General features: G+C 40.4%; 1 protein-coding gene across 4 annotated transcripts in view; it reads left to right on the top strand.

Moving 5' to 3' along the window:
• The window catches only part of MYO1B (myosin IB), a 296930-nt gene that overhangs the window by 169435 nt on the left and 102326 nt on the right, over positions 1-25169 (top strand). For all 4 annotated transcript variants that reach the window (XM_040357071.1, XM_040357073.1, XM_040357074.1 and 1 more), the window contains exons 6-10: positions 3803-3849; positions 6494-6557; positions 16349-16447; positions 16967-17070; positions 23413-23560. In XM_040357071.1, coding sequence (XP_040213005.1) covers positions 3803-3849; positions 6494-6557; positions 16349-16447; positions 16967-17070; positions 23413-23560 — 462 coding nt within the window. The remainder of the gene's footprint in view (positions 1-3802; positions 3850-6493; positions 6558-16348; positions 16448-16966; positions 17071-23412; positions 23561-25169) is intronic.

The following is a 25169-nucleotide window of genomic DNA, read 5'->3' on the forward strand; positions in this document are numbered from 1 at the left end:
TGCCTGGTACGGCTCAGGAGGGGGGGTCCGCTAACTCATCCCCACCCCTTTTCTGACCAGCCAATCTGCATGCTCGGATAAGGGTCTGGTATGGATTTGGGGGAAGCCCCCACAACAATTTTTCGGCATAGGGGGTTCCCCTTGAAATCCATACCAGACCTAAGGGCCTGGTATGCTCTTGGAGGGGTAACCGATAACGTTTTTTTTATTTAAAATTTGGCATAGAGTTCCCCTTCCTGGAGGCGACTTCAAGTCGTGTTGTAAGTCGCGTTGTTATTCATACTCAAGTCGTGTTGAAGCTGCCTCCCAAAGTCGCGCTGAAAGTTGTGTTGCTCCTGTGTGAACCGGCTCTTAAGAGACTTTATCCTTTTTTTCTTATAATTATTTTATAGATAAATACATTTTTCGAGTGTACCTTCTGCACAAACTAGCCTTGGCATTTAACAAATTAGTTTTTCATGAAAGCTTTCTGAAACTATAATTCTGAAACCGTTGTGAGAACAATTTAAACATTTGTCACATGGATTATAATTTTTACCTTTTTTTCCCCATTAAATAAACCTAAATGCTAATTCTCACCAGACATAAGGTTTATGAACTGTATATGCAACACTTTACTCTTTCCATTTGCTCTTAATTCAAATGTTTTTTTACAACTCAATGATGCGGAGAATAAGAAAAACAAATTACAAGCTTTTCTCCTTTTTATTAAAACTTTGAGGTAGTTTTATAATAATGTAACTTAACCTGGCATTTTATTTTCTATTTGTGTGCACCATACAAAACAAATCTGAAACTTTTGTTTAGTTTACAGGCCGCTAGGTAATTTTCAGACTGGATAATACCATTGTCAGGGGCCTACTCCCCGTGGCTTTTATTCATCTTATAGTGCTGTAACAGATAGGGTGGTGGCAGAGAAAAGGTTTGGAGAGAGTTATAATGCTTCCTTTGGAATGCCAGGTTTTAGTTCTCCAAGCATATATACATATCCAAAGAAAAAGTACTCGTGCTCCAGCTTGTAGATTTTAATCCTTGGGTAGCCTCGGTTTGCTTCCTAAAGGATAAGTTAATCTTTTAATAAAAAGTAATAAATGCACATTTTTTTTTGCAGGTAAAAATATTAATTTACAAGCCTGGAAAGCATTGTACCAGCGATCAGCAGATCTCTGATGCCATGCAGGTCTCCTGCAGACTGTGTGTAAGCCAGAGTTGCCAACCGCCAGTAATCAATGATTTTTTTTTTTACAACTGCCAGCAAATATCAGAGGCTGATAATTTCATGCTGTGCTGACTTTTTTAATGGAAATCAAGCAAATTACTTTGTTATAGGTATTGTCAGTGTTTCCATATCATGTTTATACTGTTCAAATATTCACTGTGTTCGTTTTTAAAAGGAGTTCTGTAATTTCTCAGGTTGGCAGTAAAAAAATTGCTCCGCCAGTAAATGTTTTATGTTTTGTCAGTAAAATATACCACGGGAGGTTGGCAACCCTGGTGTAAGCTGTCTTCCTGTACATCATACCAGCAGGCAGTTTTAGACTGACAGGAAGAATCCCTAAACTACCACAGCGCTCAACAGCGCCATGGTAGATCATTGAGAACTACAGGCTGACAGCCGCAAAGGCAAAGGCTGTCGGTACTTGTAGTTCATTGATTCCCTGGGAATCAATGTGGGCAGAGCCCAGCATGGCTGCACTGTCTTTGAATTGTGCCAGTGAGTATGGGTAGAAGACCCCTGGTTTGCTGCCACAAGGAGGGAGGGGAGGGATATGTCTGATTCTGAACATGTTGCATATTACATCTTAAATATGGGTATAACATGTCCAGAAAGGTGAACTTATCCTTTAAGTCCCAACTCTACATGCTCCTGTGGGCCCATCACTGTGATGGACAGCTTCACTGGTCAGAAGAAATGTGCAGAAGGTAGGACTGGAAAGGCAAGCTTGGGCACTATCGGGAAGTTCTGGCCAGAGCACCGTAAATGCCGAGTTTACTTGAAAGTTTTGAAGGCTGCCCTAGGTATGGGTGGTTACCGTTTGGATTTCTGAAATTTATATTTATCTGCAGCAGCTTTTTAATTGCTTTTTAAAAAACACAAAACTTGTTAGCGCAGCACTTTTTTCTGTTACTTTTATACTGAATGCACTGCCTTATGGGATGGGGTGATCAGTGCTAGCAGCTGATTATAATAAAACTGACAATTTGTGTATGGTAGCTTGCATGATCACCAGTGTTTAATTTCTGCCCCCCTAACAGAATCCCCATGAAGAGAAAGAAATTGAAATGGTTTTCAGTCAGTTTTGTTTATTGAATGTTATAAAGTTTTATTTAGTGCCGGTTCACACTACAGCGACATGAAAGTCGGCACGACTTTGCGAGGCAACTTCGAGGCAACTTTAAGTCGCCTCCAGGACCGGCAACTTTGCCAGTGGCCAATCAAACAATAATCAGCTCTGTGGGAGGGAGGGGTTTGCCTGAGAAAACTATTTTCTCTTCCTGTAAAGTTGCTTTAGTTAAGACAGTGGGGGAGATTCAGATAGAGATACGACAGCGTATCTCCTGATACGCCATCGTATCTCTGAGATCCATCGGTCGGATCTATGCGGCTGATTCATAGAATCAGTTACGCATAGATCTCCCTTAGATCCGACTGGTGTAAGTGACTTACACCGTCGGATCTTAGGCTGCAATCTCCCGCCGGCCGCTAGGTGGCGCTTCCATTTGTATACGCAACAAATATGCAAATGAGGAGACCTGCTGATTTAGAAACGAACGCCCGCCGCTTTTTTTTTTACGTTGTTTGCGTTCGGCTTTTTCCTGCGTATACTTACCCCTGCTATGTGAAGCATATCCTATGTTAAGTATGGCCGTCGTTCCCACGCCGAGTTTTGAATTTTTACGTCATTTGCGTATGTCGATTCAGAATACGGCCGGACGCAAGTTACGCTCACGCCGAAACCACTGACGTCCTAGCAACGTCATTGGGAGCAATGCACGCCGGGAAAATTCGCAGACAGCGCATGCGCATTTAAATCGGCGCGGGGACGCGCCTGATTTAAATATTACACTCCCCCTAGCCGCGGAATTTGAATTCCCCTGGGGGATTTATGATCCGCTGGCGCAAGTTTCGAGGTAAGTGCTTTCTGAATACTGCACTAGCCTCTCAAAATTGCGCCGACGGATCATAAATCAGATAGATTACGCGTATCTAAAGATCCGCTAATCTATCTGAATCTACCCCAGTGATCCGACTTTGGAGGCAACTTCCATTGAAATCTATGGGTACAAGTTGCCTAGAAGTAGTACAGGAACCTTTTCTGAAGTCGGAGTGACTTCAGTAGTGTACATTAAGACGGCTCTCATTCCCTTTAATGTAAATTTTCATGTCGCGCGACTTGGGGCGTCATAAGTCGGATCCCAAGTCGCGGTAGTGTGAACGGGCACTAACTGACCCCCTGTATCAGTTTTTCATTACTCCTTTTTGTTTTTTTCAATAAACACTTAATACAGTGCTGCTCAATAACAATATTTTCTCATGTTGACCTGTAAACTAAAAATTCATGATGGGTCACATTAGTTTTGAACGTAACTAAACATTTAAGGAACATATTTAGAAATATGATAAATTTTCTTCAAATTAACCCTTATAGATTTTATCGCTAAAGAAATGGAAGTTGAATATTCCATATTTTCTTTTACCTATGGTGTTGACATCATGCATATTTTATACACTCATTGCAGAATTTCTACATTTCCTGCATTTTGATGATTGTCTGATACCTGCTTTTATTTGTTTTACCAGCTTTTGGAAATGCAAAAACTGTGAGGAATGATAACTCGTCCAGATTTGTAAGTGTTCAATCATGATGAACTATGTTCTAGAGATTGCCTGCATGTAAACCTTATAGCATAGTATAATTATATAAGAATACATGTATTGAGTAAGGGTCTTTTTACAAAGTCACCACAGTTCAAATAACCTTAATCAATTTTAAGCATAATATAGACTTTTTAAAATAAAAACAGTTTGTATATTTACATATATACAAACAGTGTAGCACTAGAAATAAATCAAAGTGAATAAATCCAATAGTCATACATTATGACAATCAAAAGCAATAATGTGAGGATCATACGATATATGCTGAGGGCAAATATATAATATAATGGTGAATGTTCAGTGAAAAAAACAAACAACAATAAGTCCAATGAATCAGCAGATGAAAGTCCAAAGAAAAGGATTCAGAGGAAAACTGCATCCAGTGTAGGTTAAATGATTCCAAGCAAAACGTGAAGTCAGCCCATCACTTAGTAGTAAAATTAAAGGCTTACCGAAAAGCCTGTGACCACCCTTCTCAGGGGGGTCAAACAAGCTTATAAGATGAGGTTATCCTGCAGGTCAGCTGAAAGGATCCTCCGTCTCCCACGCCTTCAATGGCTCCAAACCACAGCTCACAGGTGTTTTCAGGAGTGCCACAGGTGTATGTGTGTGGTAATGAGATACATACTCAAAGTGGGGATGAATATGCCGCAATGGAAAAGAAACAAAAAAAATAATTTCATAGTGCAGGCGTTTTAAAAGGTTAAAGGATTTATTGGTGGCAATAAAAATACAAACTCTCATATTCAGCGAGACATAACAAATGTCCTTGCAAGGAAATAAAATCAGATAGTAGCTCCGTTTGGCATTAGGCCGCCTATGGGAAGAAAAAAACACGTGTGCGTGTTGCCAGGGCGACACGCATTGCGCATGCGCGGGTTTTTCTTCCCATAGGCGGCCTGATGCCAAACAGGGCTACTATCTGATTTTTTTTCCTTGCAAGGACATTTATTATTATTATCGTGTCATCCCCTGAGATCCCCTGAAGAAGTCACGTGATGTGACGAACACTAGTCGGGAATATGAGTTACAGAGCTGACACAGACCGACGGCGATGAGACGAGCTCGCTGCTCGTAGGTGTTTTGCTGCTGTCTGTATTTTAAAATAACCGCTTAAAGCTCCTGAAGAAGTGTTTATCTAGCAACGCGCAACATGTCGGGCTGAGCTTCGCATGACACATCACCTTCTGCAGACTTACCTGGTTATCAAGCCCATTACACATTGGAACGAGACGGGGATTGGCATCCAGCTTGGCCTATCTATACTTCAACAGCCATTAACTACATGCTTTCTGGGGTCTTCTTTTAATTAAGAGACCGCCGGAAATCTGGTAAGCGGGTTCAATTGCTTTTGGTGGAGGATCAATGTTTATTGGATTATCACTTCAAGTTTCGGATTGCCATCTGTTGACTTTGTTTGGTTTTCCTTTTTTTTTTTTTTGCACTGGTGAATAGGAGTTTCGATGTCCCTCTAAGGACTTTGGTCTTCCTGTTTTTCCTGTTTTTTTCCCTATTTATGGACATTCATTTGTGACATGATTTTTGGGTAAATTTATCACATTTAATTGCTTAGCGCATCTTGTTTTTTTCCTATGTTATCACTGTTTCACTATTTACAGTAAGGTGCAGCTTTATTTTGTATTCACATGAGCATTATTTAGCAGCATTCATTTACCCATTTAATTTATTAGCGCAGTTGCTCCCAATTTTTTCCATCGATCGTGTCATCCCTTTTATAGGGGGACACAATCGATGATGTCACACCTTCAGCCACACCCTCCTACAGTTGTAAACACACTTCACATAACCCCAATAGCGCCCCCTGTGGTTAACTCCCAAACTGCAACTGTCATTTTCACAATAAACAATGCATTTTAAATGCATTTTTTGCTGTGAAAATGATAATGGTCCCAAAAATGTGTCAAAATTGTCCGAAGTGTCCGCCATAATGTCGCAGTCACGAAAAAAATCGCTGATCGCCGCCATTAGTAGTAAAAAAAAAAAAAATTATAAAAATGCAATAAAACTATCCCCTATTTTGTAAACGCTATAAATTTTGCGCAAACCAACCGATAAACGCTTTATTGCGTTTTTTTTTTTTTACCAAAAATAGGTAGAAGAATACGTATTGGCCTAAACTGAGGAAAAAAACGTTTTTATATATTTTTGGGGGATATTTATTATAGCAAAAAGTAAAAAATATTGAATTTTTTTCAAAATTGTAGCTCTATTTTTGTTTATAGCGCAAAAAATAAAAACCCATTATATTTAATATATGCCCTCAGCATATATCTTATGATCCTCACAATATTGCTTTTGATTGTCATAATGTATGACTATTGATTTATTCACTTTAATTTTTTTCCAGCGCTACACTGTTTGTATATATGTTTCTTTTGACTTGGTATCAAGGTTTTAGTGTTTAGCTGCAGGAAACCTTCAGGGATTATTGATATTACCCTCTGGGATTATCAACATATATTTATTTCATTTTATCTATTTTACCAAGCGTAAATTTTCCCCTTTCCCCTTCCCTTCTATACATAATATATTTACATGAATCGTGTACACAATCAACGCTTTTGACTATCTTTTTAATTTGCATTTTTTTAGGGAAAATATATGGATATTGAATTTGATTTCAAGGGTGACCCACTTGGTGGAGTTATAAGCAACTGTAAGTACATATCACTGAATATATGCTTTATGGGTACTTCATCTGACCTGCGCAGTCTCTATAGATATGTATTTTTATTTTGTTTTATTTTTTATGGATATAATGTCAAAATGGTACATGCTTGGATGGTAGCTTTACTGTAACAACAAAGTGAGGGATATGATTAGGAAATTTCTATTACATTGAATGCAAAATGGCCCAGGCTTTCACATTCCTTCATTGTATTGGGTGGCCTTACTGGGCAATAGAAGCATGTGGGTATTATTGGGAATTGTCAAATCTGGCCTCTTCACAGTCTGGTGTTCTTGTCACCACCAGAACTTGAGGGGCCATATTAAAATATTTGCAGGGACCTTTAGGTGTCTGCATTGTTCTCCTGCATCCTTTTCAGTACTTTAAGTGATACCGACAGGTTTATTGTAAACTGTGTACAATATCGATCTAGATTCACATTAAACACCATTTTACCATGTCATTTAAAAACAAGGCTACCAGCTGATCTGCGCATAAATTGGTTGTAAACGCTGAAGGTTTTTTACCTTAAAGTACTCTCAGCATTAAAGGGGTTGTAAAGGAATTTTCTTTTCCCTAAATAGCTTCCTTTACCTTGGTGCAGTTCTTCTTCACTTAACTCATCCTTCGATTTTGCTTTTAAATGTCCTTATTTCTTCTGAGAAATCCTCACTTCCTGTTCTTCTGTCTGTAACTCCACACAGTAATGCAAGGCTTTCTTCCTGGTGTGGAGAAAGCCTCTTGAGGGGGGATCGGACAAGCAGGAGTGTCAGGACGCCCACTAACACACAGCTCCTTTCTCTATCTGCAAAGTAGAGTGTGTCCTGATATGCCTGCTCGCCCCCTCCCCCCTCAAGAGGCTTTCTCCACACCAGGAAGAAAGCCTTGCATTACGGTGTGTAGTTACAGACAGAAAAACAGGAAGTGAGGATTTCTCAGAAGAAATAGGGACATTTATAAGCAAAATCGAAGAATGAGGTAAGTGAAGGAGGACTGCACTAAGGTAAAGGAAGCTATTTAGGGAAACAATGTTTTACCTTTACAACCCCTTTAAGGTAAAAATCCTTCTATTGTTAGCCCCCCTCCAAATGCTTATCAAAGCCTGATCTTCATCCAACACAGGAGCCTTTGGCTTCTGCTGCTGTAAATCAAATCCAGTGACTGTGTGTGTCAATGAACACATAGAGTGTGGCTTGGGATCGAGCCTGCATGTGTGCCACCATAGGAATTTGCTTCCTGTGGTGGCACATGCAGAAGAGGGGCGCTGGCGGAGGACCCCAGGAAAAGGAGGAATGAGCCTGCTCTGTGCAAAACCATTTCACAGAGCATGCAAGTATGACATGTTTATTGTTTTAAAAAAAAGTGAGATTTTTTTTACTTTACAATCATTTTAAGTTGCTCAACAAAAAGATTGTTTCTTGTATGTTGGCTCAGGTCTCAATAAATCATAGTTTGTTCAAAAACGTATTCTTGCCCATTGTATTTTGGGAGACACCTTCCTGTATAATGGCCACCCTAAAACTAAAGTAAATCAAAAGTTCATATATTTTGATGAAATGCAGGGCCCACTTGATGATGGGGAGGGCAGGATTGGTGGAGATAGTGTTAAATACCCAGTGTTGGAAATAACATAATTTTGGTAGGCCTTGCGTGCCAACTCCACTCTGAACTAATTGTTTTTAACTCTCCAAAAAAGTTAGTGAAAGTTGTGATTTTTTTTGTCTTGGGCAAACAAAACTATGCACAGAAACCCTGCTTTTAAAGGCGTTTGAGCTTTTTTTTTTTTCTGTTTCCAAACACCCCTCATGCACACTATAGGCATTGAGGCAGAAAAACAAACATCAAAGTTGCATTCAGGAATGGAGCTTTTGAGCTTCAACCAGTTCCCTACCGAGCCATAGTAATATGATGTAGGGGGAGGAGACCGATGTGTGTTCCCAGTACAGAGGAACACAGATCGGTCCCCTCCCCCTACAGTAAGAATCACTCTCAGGGAACATATTTAACCCCTTCAGCGCACCCTAGTGCTAACCCCTTCCCTGCCAGTCACATTTACACAGTAATCGGTGCAGTTTTATAGCAGTAATCGCTGTATAAATGTGAATGGTCCCAAAAATAGGTCAAAAGTGTCCGATATGTCCGTCGCAATGTCACGGTCACAATAAAAATCGCAGATCGCCGCCATTACTAGTAAAAAAAAATGCAATAAAACTATTCCCTATTTTGTAGACGCTATAACTTTTGCGCAAACCAATCAATATATGCTTATTGAGATTTTTTTTACCAAAAATATGTAGAAGACTACGTATCGGCCTAAAGTGGAAAAAATATTTTCTTTTAAAAAAAATATATTTATTGAATCAAAAATTTTAAAATATATATATATTTTTTTTTTTTTTCCAAAATTGTCGCTCTTCTTTTGTTTATAGTGCAAAAAATAAAAATCGCAGAGGTGATCAAGTACCACCAAACAAAAGCTGTATTTGTGAAAAAAAAAACCATAAAGATTTAATTTGGGTACAGTGTTGCATGACTGCGCAATTGTCATTGAAATTGCGACGGTGCTGAAAATGAAAAATTGGTCTGGGCAGGAAGGGGGTGAAAATTCTCTGTATTGGTTAAAAAAAGGCCTGATGCGCCTAAAAAGTGTCTAAGCGCTAGGCCTATTTAGCGCTTAAGCGTTTTTTTTTCACTTCAGTGGCAAGGATATATTAATAATAATCTGGCCAAATGAAATAAACGTTCAAGTGCTTGAAGCCCTAAACAAGTTTTTGAAACTGCTTTTCTCCTACCAGTAAAAAAGTTTTATATAAACCCCAGTGTGCATGAAGTCTTATGTTTTTGTAAGATGGGAAATGTTAATCGTAAAAAAGATTTTTATTGCTAGTAGAACTGGTAATAATTGGAACAATTGGTGTTGCACAGCCTTTCTCAATCTTTTTACACCCGAGTAACTCTTGAAATAATTTTAAGGGTTCAAGAAATCCCTGCTGAAAATTACTATATCTGTAGATCAAGGAAGATTGGTGTGATCAGTAGGTTGCAGAGGATTTTACACAAAACAAAGAATATGTAGAGCAGTGGTTCTCAACCGTTCTAGTGCCGTGACCCCTTGATAAAATTTCCCAAGTTGTGGGGACCCCTAACGGTAAACATTTTCGTAGCGTGGGTTGTCGGCACCCAAGGCAAAACAAGTAATTTGCACCCCTAACCCTTACATTTGTGAAGTATTAAAACTCCTTATGGTACATTTTAGTATGTACCACTCTTTGTTCTCCTTTATTTCCCTTTTATCTCTCTATCCTAATTTCTTATTTTTTTTTCCCCCATCCCTCAATCTAGCCGTCTTTCTTGCTCTTTCTCTTAATCTTTCTCTCCCTTTTTATTTGTTGTTCCCCCTTTTTTCCTTTCCTTTCCACGTATTCTCTATTTTTATTCCTTCCCCTACTCCTTGGGGGTGGGGAGTTGGGATGAGTGGCAGTGCTGGTGGGAGAGTTGGGATGAGTGGCCGTGCTGGTGGGAGAGTTCTGATCAGCCAACTTAGGTGCTCTTGATCAAGGTCATTTTCTGATCTGAGAACTGTAGTGGGGACTTTTAATGGGAACTATAATCACAGGTAGTGTTACTCACTATGTCTCACTTCACATTCCTCACCAGTCAGCTGACCTAGAGTCTCTGCCCCCCCAGCCATGTTGTGAACTGAATGGGCTGCTGCAAAGAGGCTGAGTGGGCGGCTGTGGGCTCCAGGGACAGCCCTGCTGGGTGGCTTCAAAGAGGTGCGGGCTTCAGGAACAGCCCAGGATTTGGTGACCCCTGGCAAATCATCATTTGACCCCCGAGGGGGTCCCGACCCCCAGGTTGAGAACCACTGATGTAGAGAGTTTGATACATGTAGAGAGTTTGATACATGTAGAGTGTTTGACTCCCACAGAAGGTCATTTTAAATGCCTCCTCTTTAAATGCCCAAATAGTATTTTAGGTAATAATTATGAAGTGATATAAATAACTTAATAGCAATGAACAGACAAGGAAACAATAAATAGTAAAGTGTTCTGTTTCACTAATAGCCAACAGAGAAATGTCCCTTCCTTTTGGAGGTCAGTGGAAAAATGCCCCCCTCCAGTGGTGGTCAGGGGAAAATAGTTCTCTTAAAATGTTTAAGGCTAATCGTTTTTTTACCTTAATACATTCTCTGTATTAAGGTAAAAACCCTTCCACAATTATCACCCCCCTCCCTATCTTGATCCAGTGCTTTACCTGAGAACCGCATTGCTACTCAGAGGTAGCAGTAGGAGCCATCAGCTCTTGCTGCTGTCTGTCCAATCCAGTGAGGAGGGAGTGGGGGGCAGAGCCGAGCTGCACTATGTTTATCTATAGACACACACATAGCCCCCAACTGTCCCTGATTTGTTCCTCTTTCTACCTAATTTGTCCCTCGTTTTGGTCTGATCTATACAGTTGTGTATAAAGTGCAGTATTTGTCCATTTTTATCCAATTTCTAAATTGCTGCATCTGTAAGTTTCAAAGCTAGTATAAAGGCATAATAGTGGTAAAAAAAAAGCACTTTTTATGTATTCTCCTTTAAGAGGGAGTGACACGGTGTGTCCTATGCCTACCTACATTTGCTAATAGGTGTTCCTTGATGACATCTCAAAAAGTTGGGAGGTATGCATATGGCTCGGCTCAGGAGTGAGCCCATACGTCTGCCCCCATTACAAGTGGCTTACTATGGTGGCACAGACAGAAGAGGAGAAGCAGACCGCGCCAGTGGGGGACCCCAGAGGAGGTTTGGGCCCGCTCTGTGCAAAACCATTGCGCAGAGCACATAAGCGTAACATGTTTGTTACTGTAATCTAAAAAAGATGCCTTTAGTAATGCTTTAAAGTGATTCTAAGCCTAGGTTCACACTGCTGCGAATTCAAAATCACGGTAAAATGCGCAATTTTACCGCGATTTCGCGGCCGCGATTTTGCCGCGATTTAATGTAAATCGCGGCCCGAAATCGAAAAAAGTAGTACAGGAACTACTTTTTGAAATCGCAGATGCGGCGTCGCACTGATTAGGACAGTGCCATTGCCGACAATTGCCACCGATTTGAGATGCGATTTGACATGTCAAATCGCATCTCAAATCGTTCCAAATCGTACCCAGTGTGAACCAGGGCTAAAGGTTTATTTTATTTTTTTCTAAAATGGCAAACATGTCATACTTACCTGCTCTGTTCAGTGTAGATAGAGGGGTCTCAGGGATTCCCCACAAACCCCAAAACTCCAATGAAAATTATGGGCGGGGAGGACTATACCGGTACTGTTGTGTATAGGTTCAAAAACCTTGGTGATTCACATTAGATAAGTTTAAGAAAAGTTTATTTACATATAGACATCATGGACAAAAATAAAAACTACATCACATTAAAACATATTACAAAAATACAAACTTGACCACAGTCTGGTCACCGGTTGTGCAATCCCATTTCTTAACAAGAGGGGTGGGGTATCGGTGAGAAAATTGCAATCATGAGACCAACAGTCTCTAGTCTCGACTAGTTTCGCTTTCGCTTCGTCAGGAGACGGTCTAGTAGCACAGCGTCCCTTAGCCCCAGAGAGGGGTCCCAGGCAAACAGTGGATAAGTATCTCACACGTGGACCAAGACCAAGTCTTTGAGGCAGACCTGTGTGCCCTCACGGGCATAAAATACTAAGAAAAGGTTTGGGTCCCAGGACATAGGAATCCCAAATAAAGATTGTACAGATGCTCACAATAATGGCCTGGTTAGAACAACCAGCCACAAACACAATAGGCTGGTAATGTGTCAGTTACCAGTCCATAAGGATAACCAGATAGGAGCTTGTTATGTATATGATGATATACATATGTCCTGGGACCTGGCTCTGATGCATCAGAGCCAGGTCCCAGGACATATGTATATCATCATATACATAACAAGCTCCTATGTCCTGGGACCTGGCTCTGATGCATCAGAGCCTGGTCCCAGGACATATGTATATCATCATATACATAACAAGCTCCTATCTGGTTATCCTTATGGACTGGTAACTGACACATTACCAGCCTATTGTGTTTGTGGCTGGTTGTTCTAACCAGGCCATTATTGTGAGCATCTGTACAATCTTTATTTGGGATTCCTATGTCCTGGGACCCAAACCTTTTCTTAGTATTTTATGCCCGTGAGGGCACACAGGTCTGCCTCAAAGACTTGGTCTTGGTCCACGTGTGAGATACTTATCCACTGTTTGCCTGGGACCCCCTCTCTGGGGCTAAGGGACGCTGTGCTACTAGACCGTCTCCTGACGAAGCGAAAGCAAAACTAGTCGAGACTAGAGACTGTTGGTCTCATGATTGCAATTTTCTCACCGATACCCCACCCGTCTTGTTAAGAAATGGGATTGCACAACCGGTGACCAGACTGTGGTCAAGTTTGTATTTTTGTAATATGTTTTAATGTGATGTAGTTTTGATTTTTGTCCATGATGTCTATATGTAAATAAACTTTTCTTAAACTTATCTAATGTGAATCACCAAGGTTTTTGAACCTATACACAACAGTACCGGTATAGTCCTCCCCGCCCATAATTTTCATTGGAGTTTTGGGGTTTGTGGGGAATCCCTGAGACCCCTCTATCTATATTAAAATAATAGGACGATGGTACATCCCCTACGAAATTTTATGGTTTCAATGATAAAAGGTTTAATCATGCTCTGTTCAGTGGTTTAGCACAGAGCAGCCCTTAATCCTTTTTCGTTAGCGGTTTTGGCTGAACTTCCCTCTTTTATGGGGGCACTCATGTGGGCTCGATCCCAAGCTGTACTGTGTGCATCTATTGACGTATACAGTGTGGCTCAGCCCTGCCCCCTTCTCTCTGCTCACTGGAGTTGATTGATGGCAGCAGGAGCCAATGGCTTGAGCTGCTATGGAGCCTCCTAGGGAAGACAAAAGCAGTGCTGCTGCAGACAGGCACTGTGCTGGATCAAGATTGGGCTCAGGTAAGTATTTTGGTGGGGGTGGGGGGAGCTGACATGAGAATGCATGAGGAGAATACATTAAGGTAAAACATTAATTTTACAGCCACATTGGTGGTCATTAGGAGAAGAGCTGCTTGCATTAGTGGGCAGTGTAGGTGGGCAATTTGTCTGCCATTGTTTAAAGAACCTCTAGCATTCTTTGGAGGAACTTTGGGTTTCCATGGAACCTTAACGGACAAAGGCTGTTTTAGAGAAATAATATGAAAGGATCTAGTATTTACAACTTCTGATAAAGGACCTATTTATCAAATACAGTCTACTCAAAAACATTTGCCAAATGTATTTTTTATTGCTATTCTTTTTACTATTGAACTCCATTACAAAAGGATGTTCACGCAAATAAGTGTGTCTTTCGAGGAGTAAAATACAAACAAAAATAAGTAGGAATTTAAGGAGCTGTTAGTGCTATAATAGGGACACACCTAGTAAAATATTCCCAGAATATTGAGCTTGCAAAGGCTTGATTATATAATGTTCACAGTAATGGAAAAATGTGACCGAATATTTCCAGGTTATTTTCTAATACATTGAAGGATATTGTAGACGGACATGGTCTGAAGGGTTTGCAAAGAACTCCTTGTCACTTCATTTTGCTAGACTTATTACCACATGTTCATGATTTGTTAAAGAGGACGTAAACCCTGATGGTTTTTTTTCCCTCTTTTGTTCCCTGCAAAGTAAAAGCATAATGGGCTAGTATGCAGTGCATACTAGCCCATTATGTGGCACTTGCATACAAACGAAGCCTGCGCTGTCCCCGCTGGTGGCCGCATCCATCTTCGTCCCTCTTCTTTTCAGGGCTGTGGACTCCAGCTCTGTGACTGGCCTGAGTCACGTGACGTCACTCCCATGCATGCGCGCCAAAGTCACCAGTCACAGCACTCGCTCTGGAAGAAACCGCACGGAAGAATGTTTCTTCACAGCACATGCGCCAATGACATAATTGGCGCACAAGGTAAATATCTCCTAAACGGAGGACGTTTAGGACATATTTATAGTACCTATAGGTAAGCCTTATTCTAGGCTAACCTATAGGTACAAGTTCTAAAAAGGGGTTTACAACCACTTTAAGTTAAACTAGATCTTGCCTTGAATGCATTATAGCAAAACCTTGCTGGTGTATTGAAGGCTATTTCCTGAAATATTACACGTTTGAAATCAAAAATAATCTAGAAAACCATAAGAAGAAAACAAAGTGTGTGTATATTTTATATATATATATTTTTATAGCAGCGCCGTGGGAGTGGGAAAGCCATAACTTGTATTGCTTTGCCAGTACTGTCAGTTTAACAAGCTTAACGTGCCTGCATAAAAGTGTTCCTAAGGGGTACCTGGATCACAAGACTGGTTGAAGAGAATTGCAAATCTTTGGCCAGCTACAACAGTTTATGCACATTTATTTCATCTGTGTTTGCCATTCGAGAAACTATAAATTGTATTTGTAGCTAGCAATAAACTTGCAATACAGCACTAGTTTCAAGATATCGCTGTTTTGCAAGTCAGGGTCAATCTGCTGCAAATGGTTACAATAAAACTTTTAAACCTGACATATCGGAAATGACGGATGTGAAACCATTTTTCCCATCGCCTTTTCACGGTCTCCAATATAGATTGAGCTGGTCCTGCATTGACAAGGCTGAGAATGTATTAACGAGTGCTGTCAACTGCTGCATTATTATATACAGTATGTGAGATTGCTGCTGTTAAATCACCCAATAATATATAATTCAAGAACTTTATTGCGAAGATCTCAAAGTCTTGTAAATCTATAACAACCATTATATGGGATCCCCATTCTCTCCGTTGGATTTTTACGATTTTTTTTTTTAAAAATGCTGCTAAAGTTCCGTGAACACAGTCAGTGTTGATGGGGTAATCCATCCCACAGCCTTTATTATGTTATGCCAGCAACAACCTTCCCAGCCAGCAGAACACAATGATTACTGATGTCAGCTATGGCATGTACAAATTCTGACAGGCTGGTTGTATCCAAGTCGATCGATGGATTGACTTGGTTACAACCAGCCTGCCCATAGATGTATAGAATCCCAGCCTGTCCCTGATGAACCAGTCAAGATTTGATCCATCCTATGCCAGGCAATAGTCCTGCATAGCTTTGCTACTGGTCGGTGCATCACTGTGAAAAGGAAACAAATTCCACTTTCAACTACTGAAGTGTGAACCTCAAAGGGCTTTACCTTTATATTGTTAAAAAAAAAACTCTGTAGGCTTTAGTAATTCGATATTGTGTTTTGGATTTTTTTTCCCCTATGTTCTTTGCCCGGTTATGATACATTCTTCCAGTTTTGTACCTTTAATAGTTTTAATAGATAAAATACAACCTTCAAGGTATACTACTTTATGTGTAAAGTGACTTTTCCAGTATCCCTCACTACTGGTGTTTTTTTTTTTTAATGAAAATTTTCCATATTTAAAACACAATAAATTTACCATATAAAACTATAGTTTTAGTATTAGTTTTAATAGCAGGCATTGAGTTTAATGAAATGTTTTATTCTAGATGTTGGTGCACTTTTCTTTTCCAGTGTCACCCTTTTGAAAGGCTGCAAGTATACATCAATTATCATTTATACACATCATAGTTTCTTATTATTTTTCATATTTGCCATCTAGCTTTTATATATATTTTTTAGCTCTAAGTGATCTGTCGCTCTATTTTTTTTTTCTTGGATACTAATAATATAGTGTAATGTTTAATGTGCTTGATGCGTAGATCTCCTTGAAAAGTCAAGGGTCGTCAGGCAACCAAGAAATGAAAGAAATTTCCATATATTTTATCAGATGTTATCGGGAGCCTCTGATGATCTTCTCAGTAAGTACTACACAGCTTTGTAAATGTTTGTGACTTGAAAAGAACCGTGTAAATCCTCACCTTTCTCATGGCCAATGCCCTTGAATGTTGATGCATTCACAAGTGTTTATTCTCTGAAGTATGCTGGGAAACCGACACTTCTGACAATGTCAATCTCCTGGATCCCCCACAACTCTCATTATTTCCTATCACCTTCTTGCCTCACATCACTGCTTCTACATTAACATTAGAGGGAAGAACCAGTGAGAGTTTTGGGGAACCCCGTAAGTTTGGTGATGGTTCCCCAGTGTTTTGGAGATGAGAACTGGTGTTCAATGATCACTATTTAAACTGTCCTTTTACAGGTGACAGAGCTGTCAAAGATGTTCTGCTTGTTCACAGCTTTCCTTTATTTGCCTTAACAAGGTCTAGATCCACTTTACAGTTTTGTCAGGTCACCAATGAACTTTTTTTTTTTTTTAAGATGCTTTATGTTTCTTCAATATAACACTTTTATAATTTAAACCCTCCATTTTCTAGATAAACTGAAACTTGATCGTGATTTCAGCAAATACAGCTATCTCAGTCTGGATTCTGCTAAAGTGAACGGTATAGATGATGCATCAAATTTCAAAACTGTCCGGGTAAGAGAACAGGGTGGTGTTTGTTGGATCTTCAATTCATAGAGATCACATTTAACTCTCTTGGGTTTATCAGAACACTGAATGTAAAGAGCACTTATATTATATTTCTGAAAATATAGAAGAAAGGCTAATGTGACTTGATGTGTTCTCCAGGATAGTGATTTATTTTTCCCATTAGGGACATAGTGATTTAAAATAAATTAAAAATAAATATCAATGACTTCATTTATCCTGGATAAGGTAATTTTAATCAGTGTAAAAGGAAGTTCCTATTGATACTAGAAATGCTTGGTAGTTTTATGGCTACTTCTACTTGTATTGACAGTCTCTAGGGAATCTGCTGTGTGTGACCCATTATGCTGTTCTTTACAAAGCATTTAAACCTATTTCCATTTCATGTTAGATCTGTCTCAGAGGTTGCCTTTCTGAAATCGTTTCTAGTTTATTTGTTGCACTCGTTCATTATCTGTATTACAGTGATTCAGTGACCTAGTACAACTTATTCACTTCAAATTTCCTCCCCTAATACAGTATGGTACGAGCAGGGCCGGATTAACAATGGGGCTGATGGAGCTGCAGCTCCAGGCCCCTTTCTCAAGATAGGCCCATTTGCCCAAAAAAAAAAAAAATTTTTTTTTTTTTAAGATTTTTTTTTTTTTTAAGATCGAATTTGGGGGGTTGTAGCTCGATGACCAGAGGTCACAGAAACCCCACATTTTGGGGTAGGCATGGGAAGAGCTACCCCACAACTGGTTAAAATATGGGATGTCTATCATTTATGGTTCCGGAGATACGGGCCTGCTTGCACAGCCTGTTAGAAGCTACGTTCAGAGCGGCCAATATAAATACAAGCTGACACACTACAGCAGACTGATAGGATCACAGTGCTTATAATAATTATTTGTATATTACTCATGGTAATTAACCCCTTGCCACCCAGGCCAATTCTGACACTTCTCTACTACATGTAAAAATCATCATTTGTTTTTTGCTAGAAAATGACTCTATGGTGGTCTTTGCACTTTTTATGTTGCACGGTATAGAGCTGCACGATTCTGGCTAAAATGAGAATTGCAATTTTTTTGCTTAGAAGATAGATCACGATTCTCTCACGATTGTTGCGGCATAACATCATCTTTCACATTAAAACAAAAAAAAAAAAATGGGCTAACTTCACTGTTTTGTTTTTATGGTTTTTATTATTCATTGAAGTGGGAAAATGCAGTGTGACATAACATATTGCAGCAATAGCCATTGTATTCCCTCGAGTCTCTGCTAAAATATATATAATGTTTGGCAGTTCCAAGTAATTTTCTAGCAAATAATATTGCTTTCTAACTTAAGAAACAAGTGTTGGACTTTAAGTGGTTAAATAGTTACAATGTTAGTTAGTTACAATGTTTCATTTTGTTTAAAAACTTTGCAGACTGCCCAGATTTGTTCTTTACACACAGAAGTGTATCCCTTTGATCTAAGAAGGAAGTGTCAGTTACAATGTTTCCTGTTAAAAACTTGGCAGACTGCCCAGATATTTTCTTTTGACAGCTGAAAGTCTCTCCACTTGTTATATGAAAGAATCAGCAAACTCTGCATTGAAGATCGTCAGGGGGGTTGAATCGAGATCACGATTTTTTTAACGATTAATTGTGCAGCTCTAGCACGGTATTTGCGCAGCAATTTTTCAAACATGTTTTTTTGGAAAAAAATGTTTCATTCATTAAAAAAACAGTTAGTTAGTTAAGTTAGCACAATTTTTTTTGGTATCCTAAGCGATGCTTTACATTTTTTTAGGTTACATGTTTAGAGTTACAGAGGAGGTCTAGTACTAGAATTATTGCTTTCGCTCTAACGATCGTGGCATATGTAACCTGTGTGTATCTGGCTCTGATACTACCAGTGCCTACCCAGCCACTGACTAGTATCTCTCCCCAGCCTGTCCCCACACACCCTCTCACCTGCTGACCTGTGGATGGGGGAATCACTCCTGCAGTGTTATTGTGTTCTGCCAGTGCGTACAATGATCAGTGTTGCTAACTATAGCTGGCAGCACTGATTGTTTTAAGAAAAAAAAAAACAGGCTGGTTGTACTCAAGTTGATTAATAGATTGACTTGTGTAAAACCAGCTAGCCCATACATAGATTGACTATGGCTGGTCTCTGCATAATTGGCATAATTTCAATCCATGTATGACCCGCTTAACCACTACTCAGTCCCTAAATCCTTCCACTCCTGTACATAGTGCTCACTGTCATACTCTCCACACTCCTCTCCTGTACATAGTGCCCACTGTCATACTCTCCACACTTCTCTCCTATACATAGTACCCACTGTCATACCCTACACACTCCTCTCCTGTACATAGTGCCCACTGTCATACCCTCCACACTCCTCTCCTATACATAGCGCCCACTGTCATACCCTTCACACTCCTCTCCTGTACATAGTGCCTGCTGTCATACACTTCTCTCCTGTACTTAGTGCCCACTGTCGCACCCTCCACACTCCTCTCCTGTACATACTGCTCACTGTCATACCCTCCACACTCCTCTCCTATACATAGTGCCTACTGTCATACCCTCCACACTCCTCTCCTATACATAGTGTTCACTGTCATACCCTCCACACTCCTCTCCTATACATAGAGCCCACTATCATACCGTCTACATTCCTCTCCTGTACATACTGCCCACTGTCATACCCTCCACACTCCTCTCCTGTACATACTGCCCCATCATACCCTCCACACTTCTCTCTGGTACGTACTACCCTCTGTCATACCCCCTCACTCTTCCTGTACATACTGCCCATTGTCATACCCTTCACACTCCTCTCCTGTACATAGTGCTTTTTTCCGTACCCTTTGTACTCCTCTCCTGTACATAGTGCCCACTGTTAGACCCTCCACATTCCTCTCCCTCACCTGCACATACTTCCCACTTATATACCGTCCATACTCCTCCCCTATGTCGCTTACCCACAAAAACAGTTCTTTAAAATTATACTGAATATCCTCAATGTTACCAGCTCTAGAATGGACACACTTTTGTTAGTTCAACTAAAGGAAATATCAGTTCTCATATTTGTTCTGCCCCATTATTAGTACTCATTTAATTTTGTGATTACTACTATGATGTATAGAGGAACATCGGGGATCTCAGCTACTCTAAATATAGCACTTATATAAAAAAGTGGCCCTGAAAATATTTTTTAAATGTTGGCAACTGTGCACTTAGGCACTGCCCAAGGGCCACCGTCCACCGGGTCAGTAGGGGGCCCCATGAGAGGCTCCTGGGATCCTGTGATAATAAAGCGGTAGTAAACTTTCCTGACATTACTACTTTTTAGAGGCCCTGGGGTAGGTTATGCCACAATGTACAAGTATGCACAGCATATTAGCACATGTGTGCAGTGTACACTTCAATTTTCAGACTGAGCCCTCCAGTGCTGCGCTGTGATGAATCAGGCGGGGCCTGGACACTTCCATCTTCACCCGGTCTTCCTTCTGGGTTCTGTGCCTTTGGTCACTTGCCTTGGCTGGGCTGCGTTCATGTCATTCCCACGCATTTATTTATTATTTATTACACCCCATTCACACCTCTGCGACAAAACGCCCGACGCCGGCCGCTCGTGCCGCTGGAGGGGAGAATTCCCATTGCTGTCTATGAGATGGTTCACATCTCATAGATGCCGTACACCTGCGGCATTAAAAAAAAAAATCCCGGACCCTTTTTTTCAGGCGGCATTGGCGTTCGGCCATACAAAGCAATAGGAAGGATTTGTAAAAAAAAAGTTACACTATTCGCGGCAAAATACGCCGCGTACGCGGCGTTACTTGTCGCGGAGGTGTGAATGCAGCCTAAAAGGCCCCACCAAAATCCTCAGCACCAGGCCCATGATGTTCTTAATCTGGCCCTGGGTACGAGGGGTTGGGAATGTTCAACACCGCTTTTGTACCATCAAAGGTTTGCAACTCTAAGGGAATTGACCATTACAAATTAATTTGAACATTGAAATAATGCTTATTTTACAGTTCCCCTTTTTTTTTCATTTTGCACTAATACTTTGTAATTAATTTCTTATGAAATGAGAATATTAATATTGACTTGAGTATATTAACCACTTCAATACCAGGCGCTTTCGCTTCTTCCTGCCCAGGACTGTACCCAAACTAAATTTTTATAATTTTCTTCACAAAAATATAGCTTTATTTTTTGGTATTTGATCATCTCTGGGGTTTTTATTTTTTTGCAAACAAACTAAAAAAGACCAAATTTTTTTTAAACCAGCAGCACTGATGGGCACTAACCGGCGGCACTGACCGGGAGAGCCGATCGGCTCTCCCTGTCAGCCCGAACCGAGGAAGGCCATCCAAACCACGGTCCGACCGTCATTCTGCTATAGGCCGGGCGGGAACCGTCATTCTGCTATAGGCCGGGCGGGAAGTGGTTAAGTAATACTTAATTTGTAGTAAACCGTGGAGGAAAAAAAAACCTGCAAGACAATAGTATAATGTGCTAGTAGGCATTGCCTACTAGCACATTATGAAATGCCTTAGAATGAAACCCTTTAGTGGTGCCCAGTCACCGATGAGGGAGCTGACATGTTCTCTCTGTGTTTCTTCCAGGACCGATGGCTGCGGCGCTATGAGTGGCCTGAGCCACGATGACGTCACTTCCGTGAGCACAGCGCATGTGCCGTTGACATCAACGGCTGCACGCAAGGTCAATATCTCCTAAACCAGGGATATGCAATTAGCGGACCTCCAGATGTTGCAAAACTACAATTCCCATCATGCCTCTGCCTTTGGGTGTCATGCTTGTGGCTGTCAGAGTCTTGCTATGCCTCATGGGACTTGTAGTTCTGCAACAGCTGGAGGTCCGCTAATTGCATATCACTGCCCTAAACCATGCAGGTTTAGGAGATATTCTTTTTACCTACAGGTAAGCCTTATTATGGGCTTACTTGTAGGTAAAAATCGCTAAGCTGGGTATACAATCGCTTTAATGTAAACCTAAAAGTTCCCTTAAAGTGGTTGTAAACCGAAAAAAAAAAAATCCTCATAGCTCATTATGAAGTACTTACCTTAGATCGAAGCTGTTGCAGTGGTCCCCACACACCACTGTGACCGGCGACATGTCTTCTGGAGTTATTTCCGGGTTTGCGGGCTCTGTCGCTGTGATTTGCCAGTGTCACGGTGACGCATGTGTGCGGGAGCCGTCAGTCACTGCACGGTCCTGAAGAAACGTCACGAGTAGGCAGTTTCTTCAGTGTGCCGATGAACTCGGCGCAAGTGTATATGGTAAATATCTCCTAAACCGTGCAGGTTTAGGAAATATTTACAGTACCTACAGGTAAGCCTTATTATAGGCTTACCTGTAGGTACAAGTGGTGTAACTAGGTTTACAACCGCTTTAATTGCTAACAGGGTCGCTTAAATGACAAATTGGTGAACCTCTGCTAATCTTTATTTCTGAGACACTCTGACTTGCTAAGATGCCCTTTTTATACCCAGTCACGTTACTGACCTGTTGTTAGTTAACCTAATTGCAAAATGTTTTTCCAGCTTATTCTTGTTAGTACCACTTATTTTGCCAGCTTTTTGTTGTCTTGTCCTAACTTTTTTGAGACGTTTTGCTACTATCAATTTAAAAAACACCACCTTTTTTAAAGCACTAGTAAAGTCTGCTGTCATATCTTCTTTTTAGGGACCCCAGGTGCATTATGCCATAATGTATTAGTATGCACAGTATATTTGCACAATATGGCATACTTACCTGTCATATGAGCCCTCAGGTCCCCTTCCTTCTTCACCTGGTCTTCCTTCCAGGTTCCATGCCTTCGACCGCATGAATGGTTTGGCCACGATGGTGTCACTCCCGCGCATCGGGCCATAATGTTAGTTGAGCTGCGTATGTGAGGTTCAGTGTACATGTAATTCTCTCAATTATGAGAGAAGAGACCGATACGATCTCATCTCTCATAAATATCCTGTCTGTCAGCAATTTAAAAAAAAATTAAGATTACTACCATTTAAAATAACATTTCTGAGTTTAAATATGTTTTCTATTGTGAATACAATCTGGGTTTATGAGATTTGCTAACCATTGCATTCTGTTTTTATGTACATTTTACATAGTATCCCAAGTTTTTTAGATATGGGGTTGTAATTATTGTGCGCCATGTGTTATTGTCAATGCCATAATGTATGGATGTTGACAATTTACTGGTGTCGAAATGTTATTGATAAAGTTTAACACTAATAAAAAAAAAAAAAAAAAAGTTTTATCCTATTTTATTTGCTTCATTTAAATCAGTGTCATCTTTCTGTTTTCTTCTTCCAGAACGCTATGCAGATTGTTGGTTTTATGGAACATGAAACACAATCGGTCTTGGAGCTTGTGGCTGCAGTATTAAAACTAGGGAATATTGAGTTTAAGCCAGAATCGCGTGTCAATGGCCTGGATGAAAGCAAAGTGAAGGACAAAAATGGTAAGGACACAGAATGAGCTTTGTTATACATAGATCATTTAATGATTTAAACATAAAAATGTGACCTGTAAACAAGCGGGCAATATTGTAGATTAAAACTATAAATTACACTCAATACTTCCTGGAGAAAAACGTATGGTAATATTTCTTCGAGTAAGCTCATTATTTGACTGCTTGCTTGAATTTGCAGTATTATAGGCATGCTGTATTTGCCTTTATTTGGTAGCTGAAAAGACATAGGATGTGGTCATCAGCTATTCATTTTCCAGATGATCACAACATAACCACAGAAATAGGGCTCACCACTGGAAAGAATGTTCTGCAGTGTCAAGGCTTGAATTTGTGGAAAGGCAACAAGCCTTAGCTAGAAAGAAAAATGCCACATTATAAGGTGAATACAGTCAGAGAATAGTGATTAGACTGCAATTACAAACCGTAAGCTAAACTCAAGGCAGATGTAAAAAGGTACAAAAAATATGCATCTCTATGTTCATTATAGCAATAAATGTATTTTGTTTTAAATATTGTAATTACCTGAATTAGACTTGATATTTAGCCTCCTGCAAGCCCCTATGCTACAGAGCTCTGTGAGAGGTGGGCACAAAGACGGGGAGCTGGTCAGGTGTGCTGCATACAGATGTGCTGACGGGGAACATGCTGATAGGGGGAAAGCACAGAATGAGCAGAGAGATGACCTCATCAGTGTGCTGCTGTACTTTCCCTGTTCAGTCAGTGGACTGAGGGTGGAGAGTTGACACCACTGTATTCCTCCCACCATCTGTGACTGTCACAGAGAAAGTGTTGTCATTCAGGGATCAGCTTTAATTAAAGTTTTAACTAAAGATGACCATATTTCAGCATAAAGAAATATGCCCTAGGCATAGTATCGTTCATTCTGAAATCAAACAGAAACCACTCAAGCAACATTGGGCCCTCAGTATAAGGGGTCTGAAAGATATTGCTCATCTCCTCACATGTTCACAAGAATATTGTTGTGTATTTGTATTAAAAAAGTTAACAAAACAAAAATCACAAAACGGGGACTCCTTGGCTTTAACACACACAGGAATGCAGAGCACTTTTTTTTTTTTTCAATAAATCTCCTAAATAAAATGTGTATATATATATATATATATTTGGAAAATATTAGACCACGGCCCTTTATTGCGGTTAAAGGGGCTGTAAGGGTTCGTGTTTTTTTCACCTTCGTGCATCCTATGCATTAAGGTGAAAAAACACCTAGCAATCACGGGCCCCCTAGCCTCCCCGTTTTACTTGCCAGAGGCAGTTCACCTGCTTGGCACGTCCCCCCGCCATCATCCTCTCCACGGAGTCCTGGCTTTGATTGGATAAATTGATAGTAGCGCAGCCATTGGCTCCCACTGCTGTCAATCAAATTAAATGATGTAAGGGCGGAGCCGAGTCATACACTAGACGTCTATGGACGCCGATTGTATGACTCAGGAAGGCACCCGCAAGGTAACCCCCTCGAGAGAGAGCTTCCCAGAGCGTGTTATCTAATGCCTGGAAGAGCCGCAAGATCCGCAGAGGGACCTCAGAAGAGGATGTGCAGGGCCACTCTGTGCAAAATGAACTACACAGTGGAGGT

This window comes from Rana temporaria, chromosome 6 (assembly GCF_905171775.1).
Source record: "Rana temporaria chromosome 6, aRanTem1.1, whole genome shotgun sequence".
Taxonomy (NCBI): Eukaryota; Metazoa; Chordata; class Amphibia; order Anura; family Ranidae; genus Rana; species Rana temporaria.